At 39.6% G+C, this 16,604-nt stretch overlaps 1 protein-coding gene across 4 annotated transcripts in view; it reads right to left on the reverse strand.

The window, feature by feature from the left end:
- Positions 1-16,604, reverse strand: part of usp48 (ubiquitin specific peptidase 48) — a 132,720-nt gene that overhangs the window by 57,635 nt on the left and 58,481 nt on the right. For all 4 annotated transcript variants that reach the window (XR_005945334.1, XM_041206699.1, XM_041206698.1 and 1 more), the window contains exons 9-11: positions 10,502-10,681; positions 7,480-7,614; positions 5,628-5,777 (exon numbers count right to left, since the gene is read on the reverse strand). Coding sequence is in view for 3 of the 4 variants with exons in the window: in XM_041206699.1 (XP_041062633.1) it covers positions 5,628-5,777; positions 7,480-7,614; positions 10,502-10,681 (465 nt within the window). In the remaining variant the exon portion in view is untranslated. The remainder of the gene's footprint in view (positions 1-5,627; positions 5,778-7,479; positions 7,615-10,501; positions 10,682-16,604) is intronic.

The raw sequence follows: 16,604 nt of genomic DNA on the forward strand, positions 1-16,604 counted from the left end.
TGGAGAGAGTTCCATCATACTCCTGACCTGTGCCTTGTAGATGGTGGACAGGCTTTGGGGAGTCATGAGGTGAGTTACTCGTCACACGATTCCTAGCCTTTGACCTGCTCTTGTAGCCACAGTATTTATATGGCTTGTCCAGTTGAGTTTCTGGTCAATGGTAACCCCCCAGGATGGTGACAGGGGGGGATTCATTGATGGTAATGCCATTGAACATCAAGGAGCGATGGTTGGATTATCTCTTGTTGGAGATGGTCACTGTCTGACAATTGTATGGCGCGAATGCTACTTGCCACTTGTCAGCCCAAGCCTGGATATTGTTCAGGTCTTGTTACATTTGGACATGGATTGCTTCAGTATCTGAGGAGTCGAAAATGGTGAACATTGTGCAATCATCAGTAAACATTCCCACTTTGACCATATAATAGGAGGATGGTCATTGATGAAGCAGCTGAGGATGGTTGACCCCCAATAGCCACAACCATATTCTTTTGTGCTAGGTATGACTCCAACCAGCAGAGAGTTTTCCCCGATTCCCATTGACTCCAGTTTTGCTAGGGTTCCTTGATGCCACACTCGGTCAACTGCAGCCTTGACATCAAGGGCAGTCATTCTCACCTCACGTGTTCAACTCTTTTGTCCTTGTTTGAACCAAGGTCAGGAGCTGAGTGGTCCTGGCGGAACCCAAACTGGGTGTCAATGAGCAGGTTACTGCTAAACAAGTGCTGTTTGATAACACTGGGTTCAAGTATCTGTGGTGCCCTAGTCAGTCTTAACAGCAATTTTGGATCATATTATTTGTGTTAATGCCTTTTGATTGCCAAACTTGTCAGTGAGGTAGTTGATGCATTGGTTTTAATTTTCCAAAAAGCCCTAGATTCAGGGAAGGTCCCATTAGATTGGACGACAGCAAATGTAACATTATTCAAACAGTGAGGGAGACAGAAAGCAAAATGACAGGCCAGTTAGCTTAACATCTATCATAGGGGCTCCATCAACTATCTCACTAGCCACTTCTTTTTCGACCCTAGAATGGTCCATCAGGACCCAGGCACCTGTCAGCCTGCAGCTCCAACAATTTTAAGATGCTCCTTAAAACTTATGGCCAAGCTCTTGGTCGTCTGCCTTCATATTTTCTTGATTTAGTATCAGATTTTGCTTTAATGTTCCTATGAAGCACTTCTATATTAAGGGTATATATAATTATAAGCTGTCTTGCAATTTGTCTGCCTTCTCAGTCGTAATTACACTCCTAAATTTGGTGTCTGTATTTTTGAAATTGTGTTTCTAATTCCTGAGCCAAATCATTCGAATAATTAATGAATTACAACAGTCCCAGCAGCGATAGGGAAAATGTTAGAAACTATTATTAAAGAAGCCAAAGCAGCAAACTTGGATAAATTAAGGTAATCAGGCAGAGTCAACATGGTTTTGGGAAAGGGAAATCATGTTTAGCCAACTTATTGAAGTTCTTTGAGGAAGTAACATTTGCTGTGGCTAAAGGGAAACCAGGTGTATGGACCGTACTTAGATTTCGAGAAGGCCTTGCCAGTCAGTGCATCAAAATCCAGGCCAATACCTTGTCGTAAAAAGAAACAAAAATAAATTATGCTAAATTATGCCTTACTCATTAAGGTTTAAAATTCTCAAAGCTGCATTAACATCACATTCTGGTCAGTGACTGATAAATTTGATTTAAATTTGATAAATTAGATTTGATAAAGTGCCACATCAAAAATTATCACAGAAAATAAAAGCTCATAGTGGGTAACATATTGGCATGGGCAGAAGATTGGCCGGCTAACAGGAAGCAGAGAGTAGGCATAAATGGATGTAACAAGTGGTGTGCCAGAGATCAGTGCTAGGACCTCAACTGTTTACAATTTATATAAATGACTTGGATGAAGGGATGGACAGCACGGCTGCCAAATTTGCTCACAACACGAAGATGGGTAGGAAAGTAAGTTGTGAACAGGACATTGGAGGCTACAGATAGATAGGTTAATTGAGTGGACAAAGATCTAACAAATGGAGAATAATATGGGAAAATGTGAAATTGACCATTTTGGCAGGAAGAATAAAAGCATATGATCTAAATGGTGAGATTGCAGAGCTCTGAGATGAAGAGTGATCTGGATGTCTTAGTTCATGAATTGCAAAAGGCTAGTACGCAGGTACAGCAAATAATTAGGAAAGATAAAAGAATGTTATCATTTATTGCAAGGGGAACTGAATACAAAAGTAGGGAACTTATGCTTCAGTTATAGAGCCCTAGTGAGACCACATCTGGAGTGTTGTGTGCAGTATTGGTCACCTTATTTAAGGAAGGATGTAAATGCATTGGAAGCAATTCAGAGAACGTTTACCAGACTCATACCAGGAATGGGCGGGTTGTCTTATGAGGAAAGGTTGGACAGGTTAGGCTTGTATCCACTGGAGTTTAGAAGAGTAAGAGGCGACTTCACTGAAACTTTTAAGATCTTGAGGGGTCTTGACAGGGCGGATGTGGAGAGGATGTTTCCTCTTGTGGGAGAACCTAGAACTAGGGGTCACTGTTTAAAAATAAGGGGTCGCCCCCCCCCCCCCCTTTTAAAACAAAGATGAAGCGAAATGTTTTCACTCACAGGTTCGCGAGTCTTTGGAACTCTCTTCCTGAAAAGGCGGTGGAAACAGAGTCTTTGAATATTTTCAAGGCAGAGGTGGATAACTTCTTGATAAGCAAAGGGGTGATAGGTTATCAGGGGTAGGCAGCATGCAGATTTGAGGTTACTATCAGATCAGCCATGATCTTATTAAATGGAGGATCAGGTTCGAGGGGCCGAATGGCCTACTCCTGCACCTTGTTCATATTTTGATGAGGACAGTTAGAGCTAGGAAGGAATAGAAGGAATTTAGAGACAATATTAATAAACTTGCAGAATGGCAAATTGTTTTCGATATGAATAAATGAGAGATGAGCATTTTAATACAGGGAATAAGCAGGTCACATGCCCCTTGGAAAATAGGAATGTGAATATGGAAGATCTAGGAGCACAGATTCAAAAATTGTTAAAAGTAGCAATGCAAGCCAACAAAACTACAGAAAGTGCAAATAAAACTCCGAGGATCATTTCTAGATGACGATGACTAAAAACAGCAAGGTTGTTAAACTTGTATAGAATCCTGGTTACACAATTGTGTACAGTCTGGTCCCCATATTATAAAAAAGGATAATTAAGACCCTGGAGAGGACACAAAAAAGATTTACAAAGATGATACCAGAATTGAGAGGATGTATCTATCAGGAAAGACAGATCAGGCTGGGGTCTTTTCTCCAGTGATCTAATAGAGGTCTTTAAAATAACAAAGTGGTTTGACATGGGAGACAGATGTTTTCACTATAAGAGTCCAAAACTACAGGAGTCATCAATACATATCAAGTCACTGACCAGAATGTGATGTCAATGCAGCTTTGAGAATTTTAAACCTTAGTGAGTAAGGCATAATTTAGCATCATTTATTTTTGTTTCTTTTTAAGACAAGGTATTGGCCTGGATTTTGATGTACTGACTGGCAAGGCTGTCAGCGCTCACCGTTATTACAAAATGTATAGCAACTCCTGGCATCCACAGGTAAAGGCTGAAATTCAGAAGTTGTCAGTGAAAACCTACTCCAATATAGGCTGCGCTGTTGCAGTCTTCATCAATTGAATTTGCACACAGATCACTGCCAGGGCGTGAGCTTTGAGTAATTACCAACCACACACACACTAAAAGCAGATGAAAATGTTAGAGCTACTGTAATCAGGAGCAAGTGATTCTTTTTAAAAATGGCATAAGTAAATATTTCTGAACTCCTGCTCTGGCCCTGAAAAATTAAGTACGGAATCTCATTCCCTTGAAAATAATTGATAATGTTGCAGATTTTATTTTTCTAAAAAGCTTGTGTGTTTTTCTCTTATGTCTCAAACACAATCCTGTGTGTCTAACTTTAATTTTGCTTCCTATACAACAACTTAAATGTAATTTCTATTTCCTGGTTTTTTTAAACTTCCTCTCAGTGAGGGTTCTTCAATCTGATTGGTTGAAGAGCCACTCTGCTGCTTGCAATGCTCAGAAGCCCAAAAGGGGAGGGGCACACTCAATCAGGTGCCAGATGACTCCACTGACAAACCTGCAAAGAATCTCTGGTGAACAGCAAAATCTGGGCCTATGTAACTCTTTCGAGTACAAACCTGTTTCCATCTGTTTCAGATGAAGTTACGTTGTTTCATAGTTTGCCATTGTGAGATTTGAACTCTTGATCTTGGGGTTACAAACCCAGTACCATAACCACTTGGCTATTTAGGCCAAGACTGGGCCTATGTAATATTAACTGCTCAAGATCATGGTCCAATTACGCAGTCATCTGCAAACTAATGGTGCTAGTTGTTCATTACACTTAGGCTTACCCACGGACTTCTTGTGGACTTTTGCACTGGGACTTGATCTAAAAGGGTCAAAACAATGCATTTCCTTCTACATGTGAACAGGGCAATCATGTTCAATTAGGCTGAAGAATCTTTATGGAGTCTAAACCAGGAAGTATATTAGAATGCTTAATTCAACATCAAATCATGTACAGAAAGCAAAAACAAAGTGAAAGAAAGATGGGATTGAGAGAGAAATACATGAGGCAGGACAGAAAAAGTACAAATAAAGTCCACACTTGTAGAAGTTAATATTCATTGCCACTGGGTTTGTTTGGTAGTAATTAAGATTGAACATGCTGTTAAAAATTCACATACACTTGAATGGACAAGCCCAAGCTTTTTCTGGTGTGTTTAGTGGGTAACAAGCAAATACCGCAACTTCACAGTCTCCATGTATATGAATGCTCAGTCTCTCGGCAAGGTAATGTAGCTTACGGAGAAGCAGAGCAACTTGGACACCAACTTCCTGATTGTTCATGATGTGTGGTCTGAAAATGTAGCTATCTGATTTATTCTTTAATAAGTGAGCGCTGTTAGTGTCACTTTGATGCCTACCCTAAAAATTTAGGCCATAATTTTTTAAGGAAGAGCACTAATCGACAATGATTGATACTTTTCTATAGTTATTTCCATATATTCAAATGTATGAAGACATCGTCTTCAAAAGATTTGCTATGGATTTGACTTTTTCCCCCCCCCATTATTTCCCTTTTCCACCCAGATATGTATAATCTAGCGAGACTGGCAGTGTTGTCTTATCGGACCCAAGGGGGAATTCTTTTTGCAAGTGTGTGGCATCAGGCTATTATCATGGACACAGCTGTAGCACAGTTGAGCTCAGCAATATGCATAGAGACTGGAAGCAAGTTTTCCATTCGTTTTGTCCATAAGACCGTCAAGGCAATTTAGGAGTAATCAACAACTTTTCACTTAAAATTGTTTTTCTTGTCAGGGAATCAATACATTAAATAAGATCCTGGTTGATTCTTGTGTTCAACTATTCCTATAGGATCAAAAAACTTTCCACCATTATGTATAGCAATGTCACCTACACAGCACTATTGGACAGGTTTCCTGTACAAACATCACAGCAAGATGAATGGGTTCCTTCAAAGAAAATTCTTTACACAGGTATACATACAATAACCGTATTCCATCCTCTGTTAAATTTACAGACCTTCTTTAGCTGGTAACATGTTAAAGAGCTCTTGCACCTCCTCATGCTTGGCTTTGCCTTTGTCCACACTCTGCTTTCGCATCTCAGCCATTTCCATGCACCACTCCTCAAATTTTTTGTTGTCACGTTCAACCATCTTTTGTAAATGTGCTGCAAAAATGGGAAGGAAAGTTCCTTAGGAACTGGGAAATACCAGTGACTAATGTACTGCCAACAAATCTTAAAAGTTCCACGACAAATGTAACATTTTTACCAGGTTTCAAACCCACAAATTTATTGATTTCTATGCCCAAGATATTAACAATAGCAAAGAAGCTCATCAACAATAATTATTTAAGAAATCTTTTCTCAATTATCTAATAACATAACATTTGATTTATTTTAATATTGCATCACTAGATGCTGTTAACAGCTATAAAGTTGTAGAAATTAGTCTGAAAGTAGTGCTACAAGCAGAATTCGTGGGTTCATGGACTAAAGGTTATGCCTCTTCCAGCACTGAGATGTACATTGTACTGTAAACCAAATAACTTTTCTGAAAATAACACTCAAATTCTTCAGATTAACTGACTAGGGAAAAAGAACTGACTAACAAAAAGTGCATTGGGGAGATGTTCCAGTGTTCCTCCACCAATCAAATCACTTCCCCATTTTCCAGAAGTGACAACATATCTTCCCAAATATAGGCTTTAGATAGCAAGACACAAATGGCTGGATGTCATACAACATACATGCCACTTGCACCCCAGTAAAACCAAGGTTTTCCTCCTGCAATCTCAGCCAGCACTCCCAACCAACAATGGTGCTGCAGAGATTTCTCTCCCACCATTGAGATGGGTGCCCCAGCAGCACTAAACAACAAAAGCAGCTACTCTTAATTTTGTAAATGTTGAAGAGTTAGTGGTGCAATGTTTGAATGAAGACCTTGTCCTGCCCTAGGAGGTGGTTTTCTCTATTTCCAAACTACTTTCCAACATTTAACAGTGTGGACACAAAAGGAATACCAATGACCAGAATATTGAATTACCAGCAAATTTCAGGTGCATTTCCAAGCACATAATTGTAAGTTTTGCACTTAAAAGGCTTCGGTCAGACCAGGACAGTTGGTTTATTGCAATATGAAATCACTAACATTAAAATCTATCAAATGTGCAGTTCTGGTCACCTCATTACAGAAAGGATCTAACTGCATTAGGGAGGGTACAGAGATTTATGAGGATGTTGCCAGGACTGGAAAATTGCAGCTAGGAGGAAAGATTGGATAGACTGGGGTTGTTTTCCTTGGAACAGGGAGGCTGAGGGGTGATAAGACTGAGATGTACAAGGTTGTGAGGGGCCCGGATAGAGCAGATGGGAAGGACCTATTTCGCTTAACAAAGGTCAGTGACTAGAGGTCATAGATTTAAAGTGATCGGTAGAAGTATTAGAGTGGAGATAGGTAAAATTCTTTCACCCTGAGGGTGGTAGGAGTCTGGAACTCACTGCCTGAAGGGGTAATGGAGGCAGAAACTCTCAAGTCATTTTGAAGTTATCTGAATATGCACCTGAAGTGCTGTAACCTCCAGGGCTACAGACAGAGTACTGGAAAGTGGGATTAGGCTGGGTGGCTTGTTTCTCGGCCAATGTGGACACACAGGCAGAGTGGCCTCCTTCTGTGCTGTAAATTGTTCTAAATATCTAAAAAGAAGGAATGTGCAGGGACGTGGGGAGAGGTGGGGGAGCGGCAGTATGTGAATTGCTTCTTAGGAGAGCCAGCACAGGCACAATAGGCTGAATGGCTGCCTTCTGTGCTGCAATGATTCTAGGAAAAGCACTGTGGAAAAAATAAATTGAAAGAGATATTAATGCTTACGTGGGAGTTGAACAGTTATTTCCTTTTCCTTGCCTCCTTCCACTTTACGCCTGTACACCAACATGTAAGCATTCCTTGAACAGTGAACACCTTTAACACATTTGGGTTTTCTTGTCTGTGACTTTGAAGGTTCTGCTAAAAAAGCGCAATGCAAAACCAGAATATCAATACTGGCAACAGAATTGAAATACACAAAAAAGGGCAAGACCACATCATAGGTATATCAGGAATAAGATTAATGTTAGAGAATTCAATAGCACGGTTTATTTTAAGTAATTAGCATGCTGCAATTTTGTTGCAACAGCAATTATATTTGCATTATTATGCTGTGCAATGAAACATTCTAACAAGGTGTTCAACTGACAAAATGTAGGCATTCAACTTCCAATGTGGTTTCATTGAAGACAGCAATTAATCTTAAACCTTAAGTGTAATTATGAGATCAAGAAAATCGTCAGTGTTGAACTATTTCTATTTTCCAATTATATGCTGCCCCTCTGCAACACCATGTGAAAAACATCAGTGTTCGAGAAACTACACTGATAACACCCAGCTCTATCTCACCATCCTTCTCACGATCCCTCTACTGTCTCTATATTGTCAAGCAACTTGTCTGACATCCAGTCCAGGATGCACTGAAGTTTCCTTCATTTAAACATTGAGAAGACTAAAAGGGCATAGACTGTCTTCAGTCTATGACATAAACTCAATTCCCTAATCACTGACTTTATTCCCATCCCTGGTCACTGTCTCAAGTGGACCAAGACTGTTCACAACACTGGGGGTCTACTTGACCCAGAGCTGAGCTTCTGACTCCATGTCCTCTGCATCAGAAAGGCTGCCTACTTGCACCTCCGTAATATTGCCTAGTTCCACCTCGACTTCAGGCCATCTGCTGCTTTTGCTACCTCCAGACTCAACAATGCAAATGTTATCTGGGTAGCCACCCACCTTCAATTCTGTATAAACTTAAGTCCATCCAAAACTCTTCTGCACATACCCTAACTCACACCCAGCTTCATTCACCCATCACTCTTCTGCTCCCTGATCAGCAGTGGCAAACGACTGTCCATTTTAAAATTCTTACTGTGTTCAAATCCCTGTGGTCTTGGTCCTCTCCATCTCGAACCTTCTCCAATCCTACAGCTGTTCAAACATTCAGCATTCTTTCAACTCTATACTCTTGTACATTCCTCACTCCATCACTGGTAGCCGTCCCTTCTGCCATTTAGACCCAAGGTCTGGAATTCCCACACTAAACCTAGTTTCTTCTCTGACCTCTCAAGATGTTCTTAAAATTCACTTCTTTGAACAAGTTTTTGGTCACCTGCCCTAATGTCTGCTTAAGTGGCCCAGTTAATTTTTTGTTTCACTGTACTCCAGTGAAGCAGTCTGGGGACATTTTATTACGTTAAAGGTACTACATTAATGCGAGCTTTTGAATCAGAGATCCTACTTTTCTGTATAGCCTTGCTACTTACTGGAAGGAATGAAGAAAGTTATACCCTACAGATGGAATACTGTGTGGGTCAATAACCAAGATGTAGCACGAGTACTTACAAAATTAACAAATGGATTTCCAATTATTGCAACAATACCAGTTCAAAGACTTGAGAAGCTTAAAATATGAAGAGACAGATATGTTGACATTGGAAGCAGATGCTGGTGATTTCTAAGAATGAAAACCCTCAAAATCATTCAAGAACCCAAAAAAAAATCAAACACAAAATGCAAAAATCTGATTATACAGTGAAGATATGCTAATTTGTCACTATAATTGGCCTCAGCATCACTGGGTTAAGGAGGGGGCAAATGGCCATGATTCCTGCTTCCGATGGTTATCAAACAACCTTCATTAGAAATGTGGGCTCATGAACGAGGACTCAGTGGGGTGTAATTTTGATGCCACCCTCAATACTGTATTTGAATGAAGGTGTGAAGGAGGAGAAGGAAAAGAAAAGGAAGATGTCCATGAAAAAAGGAGAGAGAGAGAAAAAGAGCAGGGGAGGAGAATTCACACAATATGAACTAATTATTCTGGCCAAAAGCAACTGGTGACAGTTTAATCATAATAAGTAATGAACAGGAGCAAGTCCTCAAGCAGATCTATTTTTTAAACTAAAGCCAAAGACTAAAATATCAGATTACACCACATTGGCATGGAACTCATGGAGGGTTAAGATGTAGATCTGTGTGAATGGTTTCTTACATGGTCCCACCACAGGGTGGAGCAGGCTGGATACTAGGGAAAATGGAAAGGCCAGCCAGCTAAAGCTACTCCTGCAAACCCCCAATTATGGAATCATTAGCAAGCAGCATTAACAAAAGACTATGAAGTCATCAGCCTATTCCCTCTGCTTGAAAGATGCACAACACGCAAGTCTCTATGAAGGTAAAGGGACAGAAAAAAGTTCAATTTTTTTGTGAATTATCAGATATTGCAATAAAGCAGCTATTAGTACTATATGTTTATTTCAACCCATAACTGTAGCACTTCTCAGTTACTGAAATTACAGCAGTACAATTTCACCCAACAGCATAAAATAACTATATTGTTGATACAAAATTGGTGATTAATTTTGTCATTCTCTCTCACTGGCTCATCTATCACTGGAGTTTGTGAATCAATACACTAATTAAATGTCAACTGTTCATGCATAGAAACTTGTTTAAGGTTAGAATGTGAATTGCATGGGAACATTTTGCTCAGCACCTGAGTCACAATATGCTGACAGGAGTGGTATATATGGGCTACCCACCATGATCCTCTAGGTGCTGAGCTCACCACCTCAGGCACAACAAGAATTCATGTCAGCGGACCACTCTTGGGCATTTCAGCGCACAGTTTCAGAGCCACATTGGCACATGAATTGATTGCCCGACTTACCACCAAGCCAATGCAGCCTGCAGCATTGAAAACCTCAACGACCAAACATGCATCAAGGAGGTGTCTCACTCTAAACACAAAATATATCTGTAAAACTTCTGAACATGGCCCAACGTCAAGCCACTGGTTGCTCACCAAGATCTTCCTCTATCCCCAACTGTAGCTTCTTCCCTTCCATTTTCTCAATCTCCTCATCATTAAACTTATACCAGTCGCCGGTCCTGTCATCTCGCACGTGTGCAATGTAATGGCCGGAATATGCACTCACCCCTCTGTGGATCAGCACTGCACTCAGTTCATAAACACAGCCAATATCTAGAGGTGTACAGAAATGGAAGAAAGCATTTAAATCAATGCTTAATGCCGCTGGAACAATAATTCTAACATTAACCAGCAAAATACAAATTTTTGCACGTAGGCCATAGTTAACAACGTGCAGCGGAAAAGGGATTTTGCCGTTATTTCCTTGGACAACACTATGCATAGTTAAAATACAGAATTGGCATAGATGAAATAAGATATTGCTGCATCTATCCCTTAGGTTGTAAATCATTATGCCTATAAATGTTACCAAATTCTGATTAACAAGCAAGTCACAAAACCTTACATATTATCACAAGTTCCACAAGAATGCTTCAGATATAAATGGAAGCATGCTATATAATTAGCTACATTCAAGGCTCAGATAATCTGCCATACATACAGTAAAGCAACAATTACATTCAAATTCCCAGGGACTGAGTCTTCAATTCACCCATTTGTTGGTTCAACTACAACTGTAGATAGAACTAGGAGCCTCCTGTGAATCTTAAGTTCCTCAATTTCTGTTCTCACTGATATCATTCACTAGATCTCAAATCTTCTTACTACTTCTGGAACATTTACAGGGTGATGCAAATTGACTAAACAGCACTTGTAAAAAGCTAGAATTTGATGGAACTTGCGATGCTCAGTAACATCCTATAATTTTATACACGGGCCAGTGGGAGTATATAACAATGTAACTTAACATAGAATAGCCCAATAGTAGTCAATACTTGTTAACTTGAGCTTCGGTGACACATTTATCAACATTTAATTGCAATCCATTATTCAGCTCGTCATGGCCCTGTACAAACCAACTCTAAACCATCACAATTCATGCTTAAACCATTCATTAAAGAGTAAGGGCTTGTCTAACATTGACACTCATTAGCACGTGCAAACGACACCACAAAACTTGTGCATCAATGAGACTCTGTTATATTTACCCAATCACTAGCTCTTGTGGACAACACCTGTTATGATTAATAAAGGCACTCAGCAATACTATTTTTTCATTCTTATTTTGTAAAATGCAGGTGGCATTTTTAAAAATAGAAGCTATTTTCTGTTCTGAGCAAAACATTTAACCTTATGTTTGCTGGGCAGGTAAACGCCATTTATATACAACTCATCATGATATTAAACTTTATGATGGATTTAACAGGGCTTTTTTTAATCCATAATTACAAACAAATTGGTTATTTCATCTACAAACTTTAGGAACATAATTTTAAACAAAATAAAACATTATTTCAATATCAAATGCATAAATGTCTTAATTAAGCAACCTGCAATTGTGTGGCAGTACAAAAATGTCAGATATAAATATACACGGTTGCTAAATTGTTAGTGTGAATTGCTAACCTAAAATATTTGCATGCATCAGTGGCATACTTTAAATAAAGATCATTTCAAATGCTTTTTGGGTTTCAAAGCAAGACAGTTTTGTAGGAGATAAACTCAATTCTGTGTTCCACATGAAACAAATAAAATGTTTATTTTCATTATACAACAGGAACTGGTTTTATAAAAGCTGAGCATTAAAAACTATCCATTAACAATCCCATGCACGTCTACAGAACTTTTTATACTGGAGGGCCTACTCTCAATATCGCTTTTGTTTGAAATTGCTATTTAAATTGGCTACCTGCAGAGAAGCTCATGGTCATACTGTCGCTGGAACATTTAATGGGTGATGCAAAATTAATGATGACCTCATTCCCAAATAACACAATACTACAAAGTAAACTCTCAATGGATCAAACTCGGATGACACAAAATTCCGCCTGTGTCGAAATTATCAACCATTCTCGCCAGCAGAATAGCAGAAGCTATAGAACAATGCCTGTGACTAGAGGAAATTCTGCAGCAGTTGATCTGGGTTAGTAGAACTTTTTGCGCCAGCAAGAAAAATAATGCCAAAATCCCTTGAGGTGCTTCCGTGGTGCAAGCAAGTCGGCCTCTTCCGCCAGGGAACAGGTGACCACGTCAAACTGAGTGGAGTCATTAGATCTAAGTGCACTCAAATTTCTCTGTGAAGCAACATGCAAAGCATGCGAGTATGGTGAAAATTGTGAGAAAGTAAAGTGTTGTTGATCAGAGGGGAGAGGTTGTTAGAGCAAGCGGAAAATTGTGGCGCAAAGCAGAAAGCGGACATCAGAAAGTAATAAGTATTAGAATGACTCAATTTGTTGCATTTCAAATACAGTGTAGACTGTGCTTGTATATAGGATTTCATAAAGGCTTATTCATGTGGCAAATTAGGCCTCCTTGATTATCACGAAGCTCTGCTTAGCCCAAATTTGAAGGTTCCCCTGGAATTTGACTCAGTTTACTATAGGATTGAATGAGCCTCTCTCATCTTGTCATGGCTGCAAAATCAACCATAGTTCTGCTTTTGCAGGTGGCAGGGGAAAAATGCTTTCAGAAACACTGCTAGTGGAGTGAAGTAGTGGAGCAAGTGTTTGTTATCCAGTTGGTATATAGGCATCATTAGCAGTTCAACCTCACAACATGCTCTCATATTTTTGCTACTTCTCTAAGTAAATTTTCACAGATACCAATGACCTGAATTACCAAGGAAACGATCCCTGAATTTAGTGCGCTTTCATCAACCTCAACGCACTAATAAATTACTTTCACTGCACTTGTACAGCAAAGCAATCTTAAATTTTGCTTTTAGTACCCTGTTTTCTGTGCTTTTCTATCCCACACACAGACAAAGGTACACAGAGAGGCTTTGAAAGACTCCTGGCTGATGTACTATAGCCTCCCTGGTGTGACAGGCATTGAAACCAGTGACATCAATATAAATTTAATTTAGTGAAAATCAAACCTGCAAGTTAAGGCTACAGCATATTAATTTGTAGCAACCATTTGATAAGTTATGTTCAGTCACTGTCTTTACACTAGTCTCACAAGCACTTCGTAAAAAGAATAACAGTAACAGATTAAATATAACTCCAAGGAATAACTGTAAACTGATCAGTTTAGCAGATTTGCTCCTTTTTGCTCCACTACTAGGAAATTGTGCAGAAACAATTTACTTGCATAAGCCAACTATTTCATTTTCTCACTTGCTGTTCATTTAAACATGTGACAATCTCACGTAGTGAGAATCACTCTCATCAGTCCATCTCTGAGAAAATCCATTTGAAAATAAGTTAATTCTATTGCTGTGGAAACAGAAGCCAAAAGCATCACAATATTACATTATCCACTTTCCATTCAGCCTTCCTCATTCTTCTAATGCTCTTCATGCAAAGTAGGAGGAAAAAATGAGCCAATATTCCTGATAAGGATATCTCTGACAGCAAGCACACTACAGAGCAAATGACAGTGCAAAAGTATCAGACAAAATACTTACTGATTATAGCTTCACTCTGTATAGTAGGAATAAGATCTTCCATTTTATGTAGAACTATCAGAGAAACAGGCCATTCGGCTCATCTGGTCTGAGCCACTGTTTATGTTTCCCATGAGCCTCCTCCTACTCAACTTAATTTGACCTCCAACAAAATCTCCTATTCCTTTCTCCCCCACGTACTTATCTAGATTTTCCCAAAGTGCATTAATGCTAGTCGCCCCAACTACTCCTTGTGGCACTAATTTCCACATTCTAACCACTTTCTGGGTAAAGAAGTCCCTTTTCTATTTCTTATTGGTTTCATTAGTGATCATATTATATTTATGACCACTAATTTTGGATTTCCACAAATTGAAGCATCTCTTCATCTACCCTATAAAAACCCCTTCATCATCTTAACAACTCTATTAGGTAATTCCCCAGAGAATGAAAGCTCTAGCCTGTACAGTCTTCCTAACAGTTCTGATATTATCCTTGTAAATCTAATCATCTAGACTTGGGTATGCAGAGAACAATTTCAAAATGTGCAGATGAGCCAAAATTTGGAAGTATTGCAAACTGTGAGGAGGATAATAATAAGACTTCAGGAGGACATAGGCTGGCGGTATAGGTGGACATGTGGCAGATGAAATTCAACGTATAGTAGTGTGAATTGACGGATCTTGGTACAAAGAATGAGGAATGGCAACATAAAATAAAGGTACCCTTCTAAACGGGGTGCAGGATTAGAAGGACCTGAGGGGGGCAGGGATATATGTGCATAGATCATTGAAGATTGCTGGGTTTTATAAACAGAGGTATAAGAATACAAAATCAAAGTTATGAAAGTTTATAAAACACTGGTTCAACCTTAACTGGAGTATTGTGACCAATTCTGGATATTGCACTTTAGAAAGGATAGGAAGGCATTGGAGAGGGTGGAGAAAAGATTTACAAGAATGGTTCTAGCAATGACATAGATTGGCAACGTTGGTGCTATCCTCTTCACAGCAGTGAAAATTAAGAGGAAATTTGATAGAGCTACTCAAAATCACGAGGAGCCTGAACAGAGTGAAACTGCTCCAAATGACAAAAGGGTCAAGAATCAGAGGTGACATGAGGAAAAACTTGTTTTATGCGGCAGGTGGTAAAGTTCTGGAATGCCTGAGCATGGAGGAAGCAAATTCAAAAGGAAACTGGACAATTTTTTGCAAACAAATTGCAGGCTATGAGGAGAGAGCAGGGGAGCAGGACTAAGTAGTTCTTACTGAGAACCCATGGCAGGAAAAATGGTCTCCTCCTGTCCTATAACCACTCAAAGGTTTTAAATTTGCAGATCAAAATGTGCATAGTATTCCAAATGTGGTCTAACTAAGGTTTTATGAAAATTTAATTTACCTTCTCTCCTTTTCAATTCTATTCCATGACAAAAGAACACTAGTGCTTTGTTTGCATTTTTTAATGGCCTTTTTATCTTGACCCTGATTGCAGGTAGTTGCTCTAAGGTTGGCTACTGTCTAAAAGAGCAAGCCTGATGGTATTATAGTGGAACACTATAAACAAGGTACCCTTTTTTGGGTCACTCATTTTTTCATGGACAGATATTTATCACCATGCTTCAGGTTCTCCAAATAAAGCTTTTAGGAAATGAGCATGGCAGAGTTTTCATCTGCTTGATGAATGGACTACAATTTCTCTCCTGGAAGGACGTTCTCACTTGAACAACTTCAAGGATCATAGGTGCAAGTAGACAAGAACCAAGTGAATTTAAACGTGTGGAGCCATGCAGCTAGCCAATAAGGGGCTCCCACCCAGTGTATAGCCTACCATACTGGTTTACAAAGTTCGCTAACAAAGGGTGCAAAGAATGCCAGCGGTCAGCGACAGGCCCACTCCTCCAGATCGGAAGACCAAGCCAATTGCCTATACAATCATCAAAAGTATTGCACAGGTATCTGTTTGACTCTTCTGATTGTCCTTCAACAGGTAGGCTTAGGGTTAAATTGGGTGGCCCATGAATACAGTAGGGAGAAATCATAAAAACTCAATTTCATGGAATGCATGACAAATAAATTCTACCTACCCATTGTAACAATTTCTGTATGCAACCAGTGCTCTCCCAATAGCTTATCAGCTGTGCATATCAGCAGGAAGCCTGATATTGATGCCAACCTGAACCATTAAAGATAGCTTCGACTGCTTAAACGGAAAGTTCATTTTGAGCCGGTACTGAAAGTTGTTCTGCAACTGAACATGAGTTGAGAAAATAACAACTTGGCCCCAGGTTTTTGGATGGCAGAGTTGGAAAGGAGATGACCTGCATCCTGAAAGGGTCAGGAAGCCCTCCAGGCACAAAATGAGAAGGCAATGGGAGCAGATATCCAGGGGAGATTAATACCAGGAGCGTAGCCCCAAGGGCCTGGATGCAGTGGCCAAAATTTATGACCTCACAAGTGGTCAAGGCCAATGAGTGATCATGCCCCATATCCTATCAATTGCAACATTAGTCTCAACACACTGCACAATTCACACCACCCACACCCCCTTCAATCATTTAACAAAAATCTCTATCAATCAGGACTCCTGCCC

The sequence above is a fragment of the Carcharodon carcharias genome, chromosome 15 (genome assembly GCF_017639515.1).
Source record: "Carcharodon carcharias isolate sCarCar2 chromosome 15, sCarCar2.pri, whole genome shotgun sequence".
NCBI classification, from domain to species: domain Eukaryota; kingdom Metazoa; phylum Chordata; class Chondrichthyes; order Lamniformes; family Lamnidae; genus Carcharodon; species Carcharodon carcharias.